Source organism: Marmota marmota, unplaced genomic scaffold (genome assembly GCF_001458135.2).
Source record: "Marmota marmota marmota unplaced genomic scaffold, marMar, whole genome shotgun sequence".
NCBI classification, from domain to species: domain Eukaryota; kingdom Metazoa; phylum Chordata; class Mammalia; order Rodentia; family Sciuridae; genus Marmota; species Marmota marmota.
The window spans coordinates 40,868,247-40,887,585 of NW_025999990.1; the positions used below are offsets into that span (position 1 = coordinate 40,868,247).

Here is a 19,339-nt window from a genome sequence, read left to right on the forward strand (position 1 = left end):
TTTTGTTGTCTCAAATTGTGTATTTTTCATTTTCCACCATGAGTGTAGATTATATTATCAACCAAACAAAAAATACCACACACCTGTTTTTCCTAGATATATGATATTTTATTTTAAAATATTTCCTGGGCTTTTGAACATTGTTTGAAGATGTATAATAGATTGAGGCCCGGGGGAGGCGAGGGGGTGTCTCTCAGATGTTTTTGTTACTGTTTTAGTGAATGGTGGACATAATTTGTGGAGTATCAAAGTTCCTACCCAGTCTAGAAATGTGTTTTCTGGAACTTGAAATTGCCTTTACCTAAGTCAATTATTTAGTAAAGGCGGTTTTCTTTTGTTTTCATGAGTAGTTTACTAAAAGTGGAAGGGTAATTAACCCACCAGAATCTAGAGAATACAGTTAGCAGGAAGTTGTGAACCTATTGTACAATGGAAACACAAGGAGAGTTTGCTAAAACATGAATGGCTCCCCCCCCAAAAAACTTGAGAATTTGCATTTCTACCAAGTTTTCAGGTAATGCAGCTGTGGTGGTCTTGTGACCACCCTTTGAGACTCCTTGCATGAAAGCATATTTATCATCATACTTATATTTCATAAGTATTTATATATTTTATAGCATACTTACATTTTATCATCAGTAGAACCACCCACCAGAAGCCAGTATCTGGGGATTGGGAGAGCAATGAGCTGGATGAGAGCCAGGAGGTCCTCATGGAAGATCTAGGGCTAAAGGTCCAGAGGAAATCTCTACAGTTTCACTGCCAGGCCAGCCAGTTGGACATCTCAACTGGAGAGATGGTAATTGAAATAGTGCTTTGAAGGGTAAGGATGGGAAGGTCACCTTTATCATGCTACCTACATAGAGTTTGGTCATTGCTACACATGATAATTTTTTCACTGTAAATGGACTTCCACTATTGGGAAAGAGATCCTTACTTCCATTTTAACTTCAAAATAGTAATGATTGATGCATTTTAGTGGTCTAAATAATTGAAGTTTGAGAGAAAATGGTAACAGAGAAACTCATGCAATAAAAATAAGTGCTGAACAAAAAATATATAATGAGGGCATGGCTCAAAAACAAAGCTTCCTTTTTTGTGTATGTGTTGCTTGACTTCACCTAGAACTTAGAATACACTCTGGTCTTCCCCTCAGAATCATTCTCTGCATTTTCTCTCCTATTGGTTTACTGCGAGGCGAGGTTCCGCCAGCAGGTGGTGCGGTTCCAGCACTTTCCCAAACGTGGTCTGCAAGCACAGTAAACAAATACATTGGCTGAGGCGCACCACCCTGCACCGCGCTCCGCCCCCTGCGCTCTAGGATCACAACACCATCAGGCCACCGCGTCACCGCCCGAGCTTTGCTAGATGGTTCCCAGGCACGAATTCCTTTTGGGTAACTGGGTTGGGAGAAGAACTGCTCAGTTTTGGGGGCCGAGATAAACATATACTGCACTGAGGAATGGGGTCTTCATTGGGAAAACTGTCTCCAGGTATTCGCTTTTGCTAAAACCTCGCCACCCTCTCCAATTCAGGAGGAAAATAAGGGTGACGGAAAGGAAACAAAGCATCAAAGCCAGATACTGTTGACACGATTCTAGAAATATCCTCCCAGACTGGATTCCAAAAGCTCAGTTGCCCAGGTCCGGGAGTCCTCAACCCAACGTTGCGCATTCAGAGGCCGCAGGATGAGAAAGACTGTACCGGACCTAGGAGAGGTCTCCGGCTGTCGTGGCACGGTCAGAGCCCGACCCCGCCCCGGACCCCCAAGCCACGCCCCTCTAGGCCCCGCCCCTGAGAGCGCTGGGGGCGGTAGCAGCACCTCCCAGTAAGGGAAGAGCCGACGACGCCTCTTTCCTTCCTGACCTGCGCGCGCTGCCTGCAGCCGCCCGCGCCTGCTCCCTCCCTTGTCAGGCGCCGGTCCTGAAACAACCCCGGGAAGTGAAGAAGCAGCCCGGCGCTCTGCGGAGCGATCCTAGCAGACGTGCGCAGCCCCGCGTGGCCGCAGCATGAGCGCGCGCGGTCCAGCCCTGTGCTTCTTCCTGCTGCTGCTCTGTCCTGTGCAGGTGAGCGGTGGTCGGCGACTCCGGCGCACTGTAGGGGACGTGGCCGGGCCGCGAGTCCCCAGGCAGAGCAGCGGGTTTGGCGGACGCTCCCCCGAGGCGGGAGACCCAGGACGTGGGAGACTAGGGGGCGCGGACCGTCTGGGCCTAGGGAACTTGGTCTGTGGGTGCAGTCCCCGGAGGCTCCCCCACGTCTCCTGGCTCCAGCCACACTCTTCCCTGTGATCTGGAGGAGGGTGGCAGCTGGGGGCTTGCTTGCTTGACCTATTTAGAGCTCATTCCAACTGTGGTCTTCTAGTTTCTCCATTTAAGATATGGGATCAGAGGGAAGGGGGGACGGGAACGGTGGGTGAAGAGGGATCGGGACTTAATCTTTTTTTCTAATTCTATATACACATGAACTCTGTGTAAATTTGTTTAGAAGATCCAGCCACTTTATTTCCTTTTCTCTCCTGAGAATGGAAGTGTAAGGGGAGGTGAAGAATGGAAATTCATGAAGCACCAAATTGAAAACAAACTTGAGTACTTTATATAATATAGTCAGCTTGATCTTCTAAGGGATGCAGCTTGCTACTTATCACCTCCTCTTTAACATTTCAGGAAATTGAGGCCCAGAAGTGGGTAGTTGAATTTCCCCTTGTCATAATTAGCTAGTGACAGAGTGGTCCTGGAACTGTGTCCTGACTCCCTGGGTCGACTTCTACTTGGTTTAGTAGCCTTGGGCATTGGCCCCTCCCTGCTGTTTGTGTGTCTACAGTTTTCTCTTTTAAAACCATGGGGAATGGGGGAAATACCTAAGGATGTGGGTGTTAATGAAATCAGATCAGGATGAAAGAGTGGCCCTCTGGGAATTCTGTGCCCACTAACTCTCCTCAAATAGGTGGGTCATTAGCTAATGGAGTGGTGAATCTGTGGGGAGAGCAGATTAAGGGGTTCTGTGAAAAATCTATTCTTTAAACTTCTGTGTAGTGCTCAGAAGGGGATAGGTGATGCTGATCAGTAAGGGCCCAAGAGCCTGGAAAGGAGCCTCTTCCTCCAGAAGTGTGTATGTGTGTAAGTGTGCAATCCCCAGCTCTGTGGGCTTGTGGAAGAGCCCACATCTAATATCAGGGTATCAGGATGAATCCAAAGATGGCTGGTTGGGGAGAAAAGCATATGAAAACAGATTTCAGAGGAACAGTTTGGGATAGGGTTGAGGTTCAGGAGTTAGATCAGTCACCAGCTCTGTGGCTTTAGGCATTTTACTCTCAGGCCCTAAAATCTTCTAAAGATAAATAATACCTTATAGAGTTATTGGAATTATTAAATGCCAAAATATTTGGAGAGATCTCATCACTATGCCTAAACCCTGTAAAAGCTCGGGAAACAGCAATTTCTCAATAGCCCTAGAGAAAATACAGCTACTCAGTTTCCATAGATCAGAACCTAATCAGCATGTTTCACATTATTAAGTAGCTTTAATTTATCTCTACATCCTTTTGTTTGTTTATTTTCTGGGTTTGGTTTTTATTTGTTTGTTTGTTTGGTTGGTTGGTTGGTGGGTTTTGGTTATCTTGGTACTAGGGATTGAGCCCAGGGGTGCTTCACCACTGAGCCACATCCCCAAATTTTTTTATTTTTTATTTTGAAACAGGGTCTCACTAAATTGCTTAGGGCCTGACTAAATTGGCTTCAAACTTGGGATCCTCCTGCTTCAGCCTCCAGAGCCACTGGGATTACAGGCATACACCCAGGTCTGCAGTCCTTTTACCTCAAGGCTAATAGCCTTGATGGGTGCCTCCACTCTAGGGCAATTGGAATAGATCAAAGATTGTGAATCTCTTGCAAAATTCCTGGAAGCCTTTTCAAGGTCTGTAGATCTTAACAAAAAAACACTCCTATTGCTATTTTTAAATTTAACTCCCTCCAGTCTAGAAATTTTCACTGCACCTGACAGATGGGGGAAAGCCTGGAAGCTAGACAGATTGGGGGAGAGGGTATCTGCTTTTAGAAATCATACCAATGATAACCACTCATCAGGTTTCCATCAGAGCACTAATCAGCTTCTCTTGGAATTACACTAATTATTCTTTGTAAGGTTTGAAATACATTTCGAGGCGATTTTTGCTTTTCTTAATTTTTACTATTTATAAATGATGAAATAACATTACTAGACCAAATGATTTTAAAACATTGTGGTTACCCAAATAATGCAAGCACTTTTGAGAAATAGTATGTATCTCTCCTGAGTGTAATTTAAAAAAAAATTTTTTTAGTTATAGATGGACACGATATCTTTATTTCGTTTATTTATTTTTATGTGGTGCTGAGGATCGAACCCAGTGCCTCACCTATGCGAGGCAAGCGCTCTGCCACTGAGCCACAACCTCAGCCCCTGAGTGTAATTTTTAATAAGCTTTTTCTTGAGGGTCTTTAAACTCAAGTGACGGCTGAGAGAAATTAAGCATTGAAGTGACCTTTCCTGAAGAGAGATGGAATGGGTTCCTCTTTAGACCTGGAGTGGGATGGAACAACCATTTGAAATTGAAGTGAATGTGGGTCATCTTGCGCAGTCTCCCCCAGTCCTTGACTATTGGGGTGATTAGAAGTCTTATTAGCCTAAGTCATCAAGGGGAAAAAAGAAATTTTTTTTTTTTTTAAAGAAATTTTAGCAAGTGGGTAGAGAGAAAAGGATTTGCTGAATGGGTCTTTGTATTTCTCCATGTTTGTTCTATGACTCAGAACAAAGAATCCCTCTGATCATGAAGACAGTATGATCTCTCTCTCCTGGGTAACCCTTCCTCAGCCTTCCCTTCTGAAAGGGATGCAGTGTTTTACGCACAGCATATTACTTACTGGGAAGCCTGGATTAGGCCATCTCTAATCTGATCTCAGATCTCAGGTGCTCCTTTCCACTTGTCACCCACAGCTCTGTGAAGGGCATCAGTTCTCCAATAAGATTAAACTGTTAGCTATCAGAATTCTGCCCCAGTCAGTGTGCTACATGATCCACGATGTTTGCATCCTGTTCTGCAGCTAGGATACCTTCTCTCTAAAGTTCTTGGCCATCAGAATTGAATTTGCAATTGGTTTCCGGTGATCGAAGTGATCAACTGGATAGGCAGCTTTTCCTTTGCCTTGAGCTTCCTTGGAACATTTGCTTTGGCAATTAAAAAAAAAAAAAAAGAATCAGAAGAAGAAGTAAAAAACTCTCTGATGCACTTGTATTGTTGAGAGGATTTGAGAGATGCTTTAAAATTTTATTCTTCATCTTGTTACTGTCTCTTCCTTTGAGGAACTCTGATTTCCTTTAGGGGCTCTGGGTACAATATAGGATGAAAAAAAAAATGAAAGAATTACCCATTTGGAAAGTAGTCCATATACTTTAAGATGCTGTGTTTTAATGTTATTTGTTGTCCCTTTCTTGTTCATAGTTAATGAGGGGAAAAGCAGGGATAAAAAAAAATTATAATATAAAGGGAAGTCCTGAAATAAGGATGAGGCCCAAAGGAGTTCATTTTTAAGTTCTGTTTTGAAGAGTAAATTGACATATACCAGGCGGACAAGAGGAAACAGAGGAAAATGGGGGAAGCAGTACCTAGAAATGATTCATGTTTGAGGAAATGCTGATTACCCTGATTTGATCATTATATGTTATCAAAGTATTACCGTGTTCCATAAATATGTACCAATATTATGGGAAAAAAAACCCTAAACTTAAAAAAAATTTTTAAAGAAAATGAGGGGAAGTTACTTCATTGCTCATTAAAAATCATCGAACACTTGAAAAGGGTGAATTTTATGGTATCTTAATCATCTTCATAAACCTGTTAAAAATTGGCAGGGAGTCTATTCTAGATTACAGAAAATTGAAGACAAAAAATAGCTACCTAATTTTTGCATAGTGCTCCATTGCTGTCACATATCTGTTCTTACTTTGTCTCACACAACTCCTTTAAGATATTATGGCTGTTTTTCTTGTTTTGTAGATACAGTGGACATTAAAGCTCAAATCTGTGCCAAGGTTACATGGCTCGTAAATGGCAGACTAAGAGCCTGACCTATTGTCTTCTGACTTCTGTTCTCTGATTTATTCAAATTCAGAATATTGCTACCTGATTACTTATGTTTAACAAGCTAAATTGAATGGCTATTCAGCATTGTTTCATTTGGCCAATAAAGCATCTCATTCAAGACCTATGCCCATCTCCAGTTTGGCTTCTTCCAGTAATTGGTAATAAACTAGAGATGGAATTAGCCTGCTGGTCTGACCCATGGCCCTGTTGCCACATTGTGTGAACATTCCATAAAAATCTGCACAGACCATATACTGACACCCACTTTTTGTTTTGGTACTATGGCTTTTGGGTTATTTTTCGAATTTGGGGTTGCTAGAGCTCAGAAGTGTCTAATAGCAATTAGTAGTATGACATTGGATAAATTACTTAAATACCAAACTAAAGGGATTATATGTAAAAGGAAGACTTGGACAAGCTGAACCTAACTCTAGAAACGTGACTGAAACGTCTATAGACAGGCAAGTCTGGTGCAGACAGATTAACCTTTGTTATATGGATATGTTCATGCCAGATTGGCCATTAAACAGTTATCAGAGACTTCCATCAATAGAAGTCAAACCAGCCTGGCCTCCACCTCAAAGGTTCTGCCTATTTGTTTGGTCTGCTTTCCTGACTCCAAAGAAAATAGCAGCCAGTGTAATCTCTGGGCAGAATTCTCCATTCCACTCCTTCCACCCGTCATCCTGCCTTGTCCTGACTGGCCAGGTCTGTGTCCCTGCTCCCTAGAGAGGCAGTGGGCAGTGGAGTTAACTAGTTAACCTTCCTTCCTTCCCTTCCAGGAGCTTGAGCTGGGTGTGTCCCCAGGTTCTGCCATTGGCTTTACCTATCCAGGAGAGCAGCAGTAGTAGCAGGAGGGACCCAGCCCCGCCCTTTTAATTGTGGTGGAATGGTTGGATGCTGACCTGGGGCAGAGGGATGCCAATGGTACTGAGGAAGTGAGTCACTACTTGACAGGTACTTAATGAGACATGAATTATAGTCATCATTTCTGCAAGTGAACAAGTTCATGAAGAACGAACACCTGTGTAGGATCATGGTAGATTGGACAGCCTGTCTCTGGTCCATTTTCAAATTCTAAGGCTACATCAGAGCCCAACCTAGGTTGGAGTCTGAACAGTGAAATGAGCAAGGGGAGTGGGGGAGGATGAGGGAGATGGGTGGAGAACACTTAACTGAGCTTTGAAAATCATGTCTCATCATCATATGAGCCATATGACCTCAGAGTATCCTCTCTGAGCCTTAGTTTTCTTGCCTATAAAATACTCCTACTCTGTTGTTGAGAAATAAATGAGACAAGGGGCTGGGGTTGTGGCTCAGTGGTAGAGTGCTTGCCTAATGTGTGCAGGGCCCTGGGTTCGATCCTCAGCACTACATAAAAATAAATAAAACAAAGGTATTGTGTCCAACTACAACTAAAAAAAAAAAAAAGAAAGAAAGAAAGAAATGAGACAATAAGTAGGAAATCACTTAACTCTGTGCCTGGCTTGCAGTTGGGTTTCACTCATTGTTTGGATGTGAGTAAGGCTGCAGTAAAATTTTACTAAAGGCAGCCTGGAATATTAGCGTCTCTACTAGTGTTCAGAGCTTTTTCATGTGATAATGCATGCTCATGGAGCACCTATTAGAATTGGGTTTAACAATGGCTTTAGTTGCTGACAAATGGCAGAAGAGGCTTTTTATTTTTTTAACCTTTCCTGAACTGTCCTTCTGACTGTTAAAGAGGCTTTCCTGTCCAGTCATATACCTAGTAATTAAACCCTGGAGCATGTTGTGAAATGTCCACATGAGCTAACCTTTAAAAGTAGAGACTCTCTAGCCTTGTAATGCCCAGATTCTGAGTCGACACCAAAATGACCAGCAGTTCTAACTTCTGAACTTCTTATATAAGCCAGTTGAATTCCCTCAACTCACTGCAAGTTTGGTGGTTTCTGAATCCATGAACATCAGCTACAACATTACAGGAAATTTCAAAGGAATATTACACCTGAGATTTGCCCTTTATGATTTTGTGGCCTCACAGGGAAGCTAAGACAAAAACAAGAAAATACTGTTGTGATTCTCACAAATATAAATTCTGCTTGATCCTAGCACAGGAGCCAGAAAACTGGCCTAGATTGAGCCTGTTTTTGTGAGTAAAGTTTTATTGGGACGCACCCACACCCACTCATTTACCTCTTGTCTGTAGTTGCATTTGAGCTTTGAACTCCAAGGGTTGAGTATTTGCCACAGAGACCTTAAGGCTCCCGGGCCTCAGCTTCTTATTGTTTGGCTCTCTAAAGTAATGTTTATCGGCAGAAATGGGCACACCAGAACTCTGGCAGAGAACATCTGTGTTCCCCCGACAGGAAGATGAGGGCAGATGCTCTCTGCTCCAGGCTCTCAGCCCAGTGCTGCTTCTGTTCAAGGACAGCTTTGCTTTACTTCGGGAACACCAGATTAGGACCAGGTGCAAGGAGTCAGAGTGGAGGAAATGAGCCTTGGGAGAGGCTCCTAAGAAGGCATAATTAGGGAGGGCGTTCCAGCATGGGTAAGAATGAAACCTGTGGAGGAAACAATGGGTAGGCTTGTTTTTCTGGGGTTGGGGATAAGGACTGGAGTTTGGCCTTCCGCATCTGGATAAGTACAGTTCAGATAGAGCAAAAGCCAATCTGGGAGGTAGTAGAGATTTATTTGTTTATTATTATTTTTTTGTATGTCCCCACACTTGTATATGTTTTAATGTGTATATTTATTTATGTTTACCTGTAGGGAGAAATTAAATTAGGTCTTCTACTAGGAAGACCTAACTCTAATAAATTAGCACTAGTTAAATCTGAGGAGTAGGGTGAGGGGACAGAGGATTTTCAGTGTTATTCTATATACACCTGTGATGTGTGGATATTTATGATGAATGTATATTTATTTGTAAATAAAGTCTGCTACTTTTAAAAATATTTTAGGACTTGGCAAAAATTTTTAAATGCTTAAGTAAGGTAATTCTAATGGCTATAAAGAGCCCTTTAAGATTACATGACCACAAGATGAACTGGGAAGAATAATTATTCTTTGGACTGAAACCTGACTATGGTTTGAATGTGTTCCCCAAAATGTGTTGGAAACAATCCCCAGTGCAGCACTGTTGAGGCTCTGGGCCTTTAAAAGAATTAGGTCACGAGGGTTCTGCCTCTTGAGTACATTAATGCCATTATTGCAGGCATGGGTTATCATGAGAGGATTCCAAACAAATTGAGGGGTTCCGCTTCCTTCCCTCTTGAGTGCCCTCTGTTGCCCTTTGCTTTCCACCGTGTGGAATGATGCAGCAGGAAGGTCGTCATCAAATGCAGCCCCTGGATCTTGAACTTCCAAGCCTTCAAAACTATGAGCCAAATAAATTTGTTTCTTTAAAGTTACCTAGTTTCAAATATTCTCTTACAATAACAGAAAACAGACTAAGAAATATGTGTAATAAGAATTGTAATGCACTCTGCTGTCATATATAAATAAAAAAAGGAAAAAGAAAGACCCTCCTGGTACATAAACCAAGCTCTAACAAGACTGGGTATGTGCTATGACACTCAAGCCCATAGTTCTTCATCTTATTTAATCTGACAGCTTTTTCTCTTTTAACCTCAGAATGGTAATTGAGAATGTGGGTACTGCAGTTCTTGCCACTGGGCTTTCCTTTATTTTTTTAATACCTTTATTTTATTTATCCATTTTTATGTGGTGCTGAGGATGGAACCTAATGCCTCACATATGCTAGGCAAGCGCTCTACCACTAAGCCACAACCCCAGCCTTGGGCTTTCCTTTAAATGGTGAAGGACATCTGAGCACATGGTTCTTTTGATGTGTGTTCTGTAAAATACACATAATATAAAATTTCCATTTTTAACCCTGTTCAGTGATGCAGAGTATATCACGTTATGTGTAGCTATCACTACCATCCATCTCCGGAAGTCAGTTCAAATGTTAAGTAAATGCACATTTTGGCTATGGTACTCAAATGTTGGTGGATTTTATTTCAATGTTAGACATGATACTTCCTTCCCCATGAGAATATTATTGGATGTAAAATCAGGGTTCTTGTATCATAGTGAATCCAGCTTTAAGTTTGGAAATTAGATGCTTCATTTAAAAAGGAAGTATGTGCACTGTACAAGCCTTGTTTGCCCAGTATACCTTAATCTTAGTGTTAGCATGTGCTGCTATGAGAGTCCTAAGGGATCTTAAGGTATATCCACACTGTTTGTCAATAAAATCCAAACTTCCCGCCACACTGGTGATTTCAAGACTGAAAGACCAATTGCTTGGATGCCAACTAGAATCTTCATGGGTCACTGAGATGAGCATGTCCCAGCCCTGTCTGCCCAGATCCACCATGGAGAGTCTGTTTCTGGAGCCAGAATGCTCTTGTTTGAAACCTGATTTGGCCACTACCTGTGTGATATTAGAGAAGTTCTTAGTGTTTCAGTGCTCCATCCATTATAGCATCTCCCACATCAAACAATTGTTAGGATTCATAGGGCTGATATAAAACAGTGTCCAGAACATAGTGAGCACCTTGTCAGTACTTTGGGGTCCACTGACTTAGGGCTTGCTATAGGCAGAATGGCTTTGTGAGAAGTAAACCGAAGAATTTATTCAAGCCCAAATTTCCTGGACCCAAAAATACCTCAGATATTTTATTCTGTTCAGATCTTTGGAACGTTAGTAAAGAGGTTCCAGACAGTTGGAAGACATTATGTCTTTACATTTAATTGTAACTTGCCTTGTAGTTTACTAAGTACTTGTTATATACACATGTATGATCTCTCATCGACATGCTAAACCTCTGAGATAATTAGAGATAATGAACTTCATTTCACAGGTAGGGGAATTTCTATTCAGTGTGGTTTTAAGTAATCTGCCCCAGATGAGGTCCCATGTGGCATGAAGTTTATTGACCAGATCATTAGTTCTTTGGATCAGAACCTAGAGCTGCTGATTGCATGCCTCCCGATCACTCCATGCCTTCCCCTTCCCTCTTCCACCAGATGGGTAAAAACAGCACTTTGCTTCAAAATAAATGACATAAAAGATGATCTTGGTAAAAAGGAAGCTAAACAGCATTGGGTCATCTTGATTTGCCTTTGTAGCACTAAGTGCTGAGGAAGGGAAACTTAGGCTCCAGACACCCATTCTGTTTGCCATGCTGGGACTGGATTTGTTGACTAAGTTCCTGTTTTTTACTAAAATTTGTGGGAGGTCATAGATTTGGACTGGGCACCTGTACTAGGCCCAGTAAACCAAAGCAATCTAGAGTTTAATTGCAGTTCTGGTTGGTTATAGGCGGTCCTCAAACCAGTTAACTAATTAAGCAGTAACCATTTGACTCGTTGGTAAAGCAGTAGCAGATTGTTTCACTTGGGTTTTTCCATAAATGTGTCTGATCACATTGTTTGTTGGTGTTCCCAGAACCTGCTCCTGTTCTGGGAGCTGCCAAGATGTGTTGAATTGGTTTTGTTTTGTCCTCTGCCCAAATAAACTCTCCTAGATTCAATTGGTCTAAGGAATTTTCCTTTTAACCCTGTCACTTCTGCTCCTGTGGTTGACCAGTTGAATGGCCCTGACCTGAGACCTGTTTGGCCAGCCACTCAGTTGAGAATTCCCTGAGGTCTTGGGAGGGATCCCTTGTATTTAAATTGTATGTAATTATCAACAGTTCATTCCATCTCTGTCATCAGCTTTCGCTTTTTCAAGCTTTGGTTAGATAGGCAGTGATCTTTTATTGGAAACCTAGAATTGCAACACTTTCTTTAGATTCTCTAGGTTTTTGAGGATAACAATTGGGGAACTTTTATATAAAAATGTCTGTGGAATTATGCAACTTCTTGACAAAGGATTGGTACAGGAGCTTCGTTGAAGGCTCACCACTTCCTCATTTGTATAATTTCCGTCCCTGTGGCCCAACATATGACTTTTAATGAGTCAAGCAGAGGGATAAGTGGTAAGTGGTAATTTTTATTTTAGAATATCTGAAGGTTAAATTGAGTGGACAACTCAATTATATTGACTCCTTGGATTCCCCCAAACATGCACACCCCTACCTCCTGCTTGTTTGTTTTTTTGTTTTTGGTTTTCTTTTTTCCCCTCTGATGTTTCAGGGACTGTTCTGGGATTCTGTCTTGACACTGGGGACCAGCAGACTCACTTAGCTTGTTGCATGTGGGTAGGTCATGTGCCGCTGTCACTGGAGGGAACTGGTGCTGTTGCTTCTATTGAGATCTTTTTAAATGACTTTCTCCCAGGCATTTTCGGGACTGTAGTTTTGCTTCTTGGTCTCTCATTTTTTACTAAGGGACAGACAGTTACAAGCCAGTGGCTCTGGCTCGCTGGGCCCTCTGTGACTGTCTGAGTTCATTATAATACCAAGAGTCAGGTTGCTTTGGGCAGTGTCCTTGGAACAGGGTGCTGATTCATTCTAAACCCTCCCCACTTATGAATTTTCTGACAGCCTTGTGACTCTCACATGGGGAATATGAGTGACTCTTGAGAAATCTTTTTGCAAGAGATTTAAAAAAAATTTTTTTTTAAGAGTGCTTAGGTGATTTTCCTTGGAGTTAGCAGGTGCATTCCTTGCTTTCTACTTAAATCTGAAGGATATAATTTTTCATTCTTGCTCCTCCTCTTGCTCATTGATGTTTATGGTTTTGTTCTTCAGATTATTTATGGAGTACTTATTAATTAACCTAAATATATGTGGGAAATATCCTTCATTCTTAGTAGTTCCTTGTGCAGATGTGGTCCCAGGTGCTAACTTATCCTGTGATTCTTAGTGATTTTTATAGAGAACTATAACTTCTCTTAAATAAGCAGAAAGTTGAAATCATATAAATAATTTCCATGACCTACTTTATTGACTTGACAAATCTATTTGAGGCATTTGGTCTATTTATTTTTTATTTTTTTGTAGTTGTAAATGGACAGAATGCCTTTATTTGTGTATGGTGCTAAGGATCGAACCCAGTGCCTTGCACATGCTAGGCAAGCGAGCGCTCTGCCACTGATCTACAACCTCAGCCCCCCATTTGGTCTATCTCTATTACTATTTCTCAAAATGTTTAATAAGTGCCCCTTGCTGTCACTTCCTTTTGCAGGTAGCATCGAAAGGTTCTGTAATAGTGTTTGAATGAGCACTTTTTATTGTTGAAATATGTTTTGCATTAGACCTCAGTTACACCTAGTCTTGTGTTAATTTCTATAGGTGTTTTTACAGTCCTGTGTTTGGTATGGAGAGTGTGGAATTGCATCTGGAGATAAGAGATACAATTGCAGATATTCTGGGCCACCAAAACCACTGCCAAAAGATGGGTATGACTTAGTGCAGGTAAGTTCCTTGTTAGCCATACAAAGTGCTGATCACAAGATCCTCTGTAATTAAACCTTGCGGCACAGTGTGGGTAGAGGTGAAATTAATAGGCCTAAATCTTATCCCAGATTCTAACCTGTAATGCACAGTGTAGAGAAGATAAGCTAACTACAGAGGTTTAATTTTTCAGGCACCGACTCTCTACCTCTCATAGTTTCCCAATAGCAGGTTACTATTTAGAGACTGACCTTAGTCCTCAAATGTTACTCTTTGAAACTTCTGCAAAATATATTAGAACTTGACTTTTTGGTTCCTAGATCCCAGGACTTGAACAGACTGCCACTAAGAAGCTCTGACTTCCTCTTTCCCTGTGTATCTTAGTGATTTCTCTGTATTCCCCTGAGCATGTGAATTTTGGCTGTCGCCAGGTTCTGCTTTGTTATCATTTTTACCATCCTGCATGCACAAGGGTATTGGAAAGTCGGGGTGGAAAGACTGATTTTAGAGTCTTACGTAATAAAAAGTCAAATTGACATGGTAGGAGATCTCTGCTTACTTATTCCTTTCATCAGAATTAGTAAAAGTTTTGACTTTCCCTGGAGTGACTAATGGAAATCATAAATAGCACTCTGGTTGAACTTAAATAAAAAAAGGTAGGAAGAGGTAAAATGACTGTCGCGGGGGAGAGAGAGCTTGCAAATAAAAACTAAATTAGAAATGTCTCTACTGCCTCTATCTGTGAGTCCCTAGTTTATGAATAGTATATTTGATGGCCTTTCAAGAGAATTCTGCAAGAATTTCGCAAATGCTTGCCTTATCCTCAGGCACTGAAAAGGTTTACGTGAGCAGAGCTGTTTTCTCTCTAGAGGAATGGCATCCTTACCCTAACTGCTATTCTCCTATCTGTATTCTGTCTTCTGAAAGGAACTCTGTCCTGGATTCTTCTTCGACAATGTCAGTCTCTGTTGTGATGTTCAGCAGCTTCGGACTCTGAAAGACAACCTGCAGCTGCCTCTGCAGTTTCTGTCCAGGTAGGTTGACCACCAGGCAAACAGAGCCAGGGGGTTTTAGCTACTTGTTAACCAGTAATGTTATGGTCTGCTTGTAAAGTCAGAGTTTTGCTATGTTCTGTTTTGATGACTTCTAAGAAATAGAGAAAGTAATAATCATGATAGACTTGGTTCTCTTCCCAGTTACATCCACAGTTGTGACTTGGTTTCCTCTGAGATGCCCTGGCTCTGCATAGTAGGCTAGTTCTTTCAGATTCGAGTTTCTGTGCACCCTGGAAAAGAGAGGTTCCCGGTAGTCCTGCTCAGGTCCCTCATCTATGCAGTCTTATAATCATTTCCCTCTCCTCACCTCCCGTGCTTTGCATATCATTTTGCCTTTTTTCTGTGGTGGAATGATATGCTGCAGGTCCTCACTAGGCTGGCCTTGGGTCTCTGTTCAGTTTGTTCTGGCATAGTTGGCCAGTTTTGTCAAAGTTCGTTTTCTGTTCCATCTGTTCTTCATGACCCAGGCCAGTGAAAAAGGATTACATAATAGGTGTTCTTCTCTATAGGCCTATCTAGCAATTTTCAGATGGGCAGAAGAACAAGCAAGATTGTGTTATCTTTGTCAGTTTTTCAGACCTTAGCACACTGAGATAGATGGATGGGGAGCAAATATAGAGGGGGAAATGCTCTCTGCAGTTATCACTGCAAGTGGCAGGGCATAAGCCAGCTTGCACCATGGAACCCTGCTTCTTATCAGAAGTTACAGTACAGAATGGAAAACCATCATTCAGTTGTTCTCCCAGGACATCGTATAATACAATATCAAAAGCTGGGAATCTGTTTGGGCCACTATATCTTACGGAAGGCTGCTGGACATTGATGGAGCTAGATTGGACCCTTCGTCATTCAGTCAAAACATTTATTTAGCACCCATTCATGAACATCAACAGATAGCTAAGATTTTCTCCAGAGGTACCAAAGCTTTGTTAATAACAACAAATAAGAGAAATAACCTGACATATGGAATCTTATGCAGCTGTTGAAATTCATGATCAAATGAAATAACAGGGCAAGAGATTTGTAGAAAACTGTACACCCCAGTAGTGATTCTTATCAGGGTAGTGTGATTAAAGTTTCTGGTTTTGGAAAGCAAAGGTTTCCTGAAAAAGAATCTGTGTGCCTATCTGCTTCACTGGAGCAGAAGCTTTTGAAGGCTGGGTAAGTTACACCTTCCTCATTCTGTGTCATGTGTGATCACTAGCCCTGGATCAGTCTAGAAAATAATCTCAGTTGTGTTGTGAGAATGCACCAAAGGGAGAGAGCCCTTGTGCCACATAACAAGTCAGCTTTAGGGGCTTAAGCTTTGAACCTGAAGGGCATCAGTCAGCTGTCCCTTGTGCTTCTGTAATGTATGCAGCCAGAGAACACCATGGCTGTCCCTTTTGTTTTCACAAGTCACGAGCGGATCCTGCTGTGTTTTGGGAAGGCCTGGGATTACCCAAGGCTTGGAAGAAAGCCTTTCAGTAAGTTATAGGGTGAAAATTCTAATGTGAAAACTCATTTTTTTCCTTTTGTTCTTAATCAGAATTGTCACAGCTCTAGGACAAAGAAAGATGTCTCTAAATTACAAAAGCACAGAATTCAAAAAAGCGTCTTTCTCTTTTTGAAATTATATTTGAGCAAAGTAAATATAGCAATTACAGCAGTTTGGGAGGGGATAGTTTTAAAAATTACTTATTTTAACATGAGGTTTTAAGTGAAGAATTTTTGGTTTTAATATGTTCATTTGTCCCTTTGCAGTAAATTTTAAAAATTCCTTATTATTTTTAAATTATATTTTTCCTGGCCCTATCTGTGAGATCATGCAAAATATAATTTATTTTTTCTCTAGATGCCCATCCTGTTTTTATAACCTAATGAACCTGTTTTGTGAGCTGACATGTAGCCCTCGTCAGAGTCAGTTTCTGAATGTTACAGAAACTGAAGACTATGTTGATCCTATTACAAACCAGACAAAAACGAATGTCAAAGAATTACAATACTATGTCGGACAGAGTTTTGCCAATGGTAAGTAAAATTAATTATTCCCCTTTTAGCTAGCATGAGGGCAGAGCATCAAGCTGTTCTGTTTGTTATTCTGTCAACTGTGTGGATCTATTCAGATGTGGAATGATATTCAGCACTAAATAAAAATGAAAAGACATAGATACTACTAAACATTGATCACAATTTCCAGTTCCATTGGCCTTGAAATGAGAGTCATTTCTTGTTTGTATCCTAGGACTTGGGCTACAACCAACAAAACCACCTCTTTAAAGCATTGGCTTTAACCCCTTCCCTAGCCTTAAGCTCCTGTATGGAAAATTTTAGAATATGCAAATTTGTGTACATTTTAATAAGCATTAGAATGTTGATTCTAGCAGATGTGAAATGTTTAATATCATGAATTACTGCAAGACTTAGGAGGAAATAGATGGATAGAAGTAGTTGATGAGGAAAAGAAGTTTTGACTCTGAGGCACAAGGGAAAGTAAACAGTGTTGCAAATAGAAATGGCCCCCCAGCTGCTAGAGATCATAGAACAATCCAAAGAGACCCTCTGTTGGTTGAAAATGAAAGAATTCTAAGAAGAATAAGTAACAGCAGAAAAGGAATGAACAAATTAGAAATAGAATCAAGTGGATCTAATGAGGGAGAAGTGATCATTGGAATGGATTAACAGTAAATAGCAAATTAGACATAGGTAAACAAAAAGTAAGAACAGTCTAAAAAATAATAGAATTAATCAGCAAAGTTATTGACTGTAAGAGTAACTTAGAATAATGATCATGTCTGGATCAATCCAGGAAATGCCAATTAAAATAGTGAACCACCATTCATACTTTATCAGATTGTCACAAATATAAAAAGTTATCATAATGACCAATTAAAAATAAAAGAACAAATTTAATAGAAAAAAAGATTCTATTTTAAAAAAAAAAAAACACAAAAAAGTATGGTAACTAGGAATCAGACTTCCAAAAGATGTGACATAAAGGCAGCCTGAGTGAAGAGATATCATTCTGTATAGAAATAAAAACATGAATACATGGAAAATTTATATATAACAGGTGCATCATTGCAAATCATTGAGGGAAATGGGGTCTTGTTGATAAATGAGGTGATAAAACTGATTATATTTGTCTCATTTTTGGCATATACTAAAAAAATCTACTGTATAAATTAAAAATCGTAGCCTTGGAAAGTTTTAGAAGCAAATATAGAATATCTTCATGACTTTAAGGTAAAGAAAGATTTCCACACAGAGAAAAGGCAGAAATCAAAATGAGAATGTTTATGAATATAAATAATTCATGTCTGGATCTATCCATGAGATGCCGATTAAAATAGTGAAACACCATTCATACATTATTAGATTGTCACAAATTAAAAATTTAATGATAATGATGTGGAGCTATAGAAGTGTTAATAAATTGCACCTCTCATAACCAAAAGCTGGTGCAAATGTTTGAAAACAATTTTGCATTACCTAGTGAAGTTGAAGATGGATAAGCACACCCATACTGCAGAAATTCCACTTACAGAGGCCCACCTAACAGAAATTCTTAATACATATGAACAGGAAGGCCCATATAGTTATGAACATCCACTATAGCATTATTGATCATGAAAATTGGAGACATCCAGAGAATGAGAAGAAGACAAATCACAGACTGGGAACAAATATTTGCAAGAGGCATATTTGATTAAGAGCTATTAGAGTATACAGAAAACTCTTAAAACTCAACAATGAGGAAACAAAGAAGTTGATTGAAAAATGGGCAAAAACCCAAACAGATAACTCATCCAAGAAAAATTATAGATGGTAAAAAGTATATGAAAAAATGCTGAACATCCTATGTCATTAGGGAATTGCAAATTGAAACAACAGTGAGATACCACTAAACATGTACTGTAGTAGCCAAAATCCAGAACACTAATGCCACTAAATGCTGATGAATGAGATGGGGAGCAACAGGAACTTTAATTCATTGTTGGTGGGAATTCAAAATGGTACATCCTCTTTGGAAGACACCTTGGCAGTCTCTTATAAAACTAACCTATACCTGTCATATGAGCCAGCTATCGTCCTCCTTGGTGTTTAACCAGATGAGTTGAAAACACATCTATGTGAAAAACCCTGCACACAGATATATGGACCACATATTCATAATTGCCAAAACTTGAAAAAAGCAACTAGGCTGTTCTTCAGTAGGTGAATAAGTGTATAAACTGATCCATTCAGATGTGGAATGATATTCAGCACTAAATAGAAATGAAAAGACGTAGAAGAACCTTTAAATCATATTACTAAGTGAAAAAATCTAATCTAAAAAGCAACATAGCATATGATTCCAACTCTGGCGTTATGAAAAGGCAAAACTTTGAAGACAGTAAAAAATCATTCATTGCTAGTGGTTAGCAGTGAGGAATGAGTACACAGACTACAGAGGATATTGAAGAAGTGAAATTATGTGTGATACTATAATGCTGGATACATGTCATTATACATTTGTCATATCCCACAGAATGTACACCAAGAGTGAACCCATTGTAAACTATAAGGTTTGGATGATAATAATGTATCAATATAGAGGTTCATCATTTGTCAAAATAAATAAATAATATACTACTCTAAGTCAGAATGTTGATAATGAAGGAGGTTATTAATAATAATAACATGTGGGGATAAAATATGTGGAAATTTTGAAATTTCCACTTAATTTTACTCTCACCCCAAAACTGCTCTAAAATATGAACTCTATTAATTCTTTTTTTTATTTTTTTATTTTTTTTTAATTTTTTTTTTTTATTGTTGGTTGTTCAAAACATTACATAGTTCTTTTTTTTTTTTTT

The 19,339-nt window shown here is 40.1% G+C and overlaps 1 protein-coding gene across 2 annotated transcripts in view; it reads left to right on the forward strand.

The window, feature by feature from the left end:
* Positions 1–1,848: 1,848 nt before the first annotated feature.
* Positions 1,849–19,339, forward strand: part of Npc1 (NPC intracellular cholesterol transporter 1) — a 49,850-nt gene continuing 32,359 nt past the window's right edge. Inside the window, exons 1-4 of one of the 2 annotated variants that reach the window (XM_048806436.1) lie at positions 1,849–2,066; positions 13,345–13,467; positions 14,374–14,480; positions 16,336–16,511. In XM_048806436.1, the coding sequence (XP_048662393.1) occupies positions 2,010–2,066; positions 13,345–13,467; positions 14,374–14,480; positions 16,336–16,511 (463 nt within the window). In that variant the 5' untranslated portion in view covers positions 1,849–2,009. The remainder of the gene's footprint in view (positions 2,067–13,344; positions 13,468–14,373; positions 14,481–16,335; positions 16,512–19,339) is intronic. The other variant, XM_015482483.2, reaches the window with a different exon arrangement.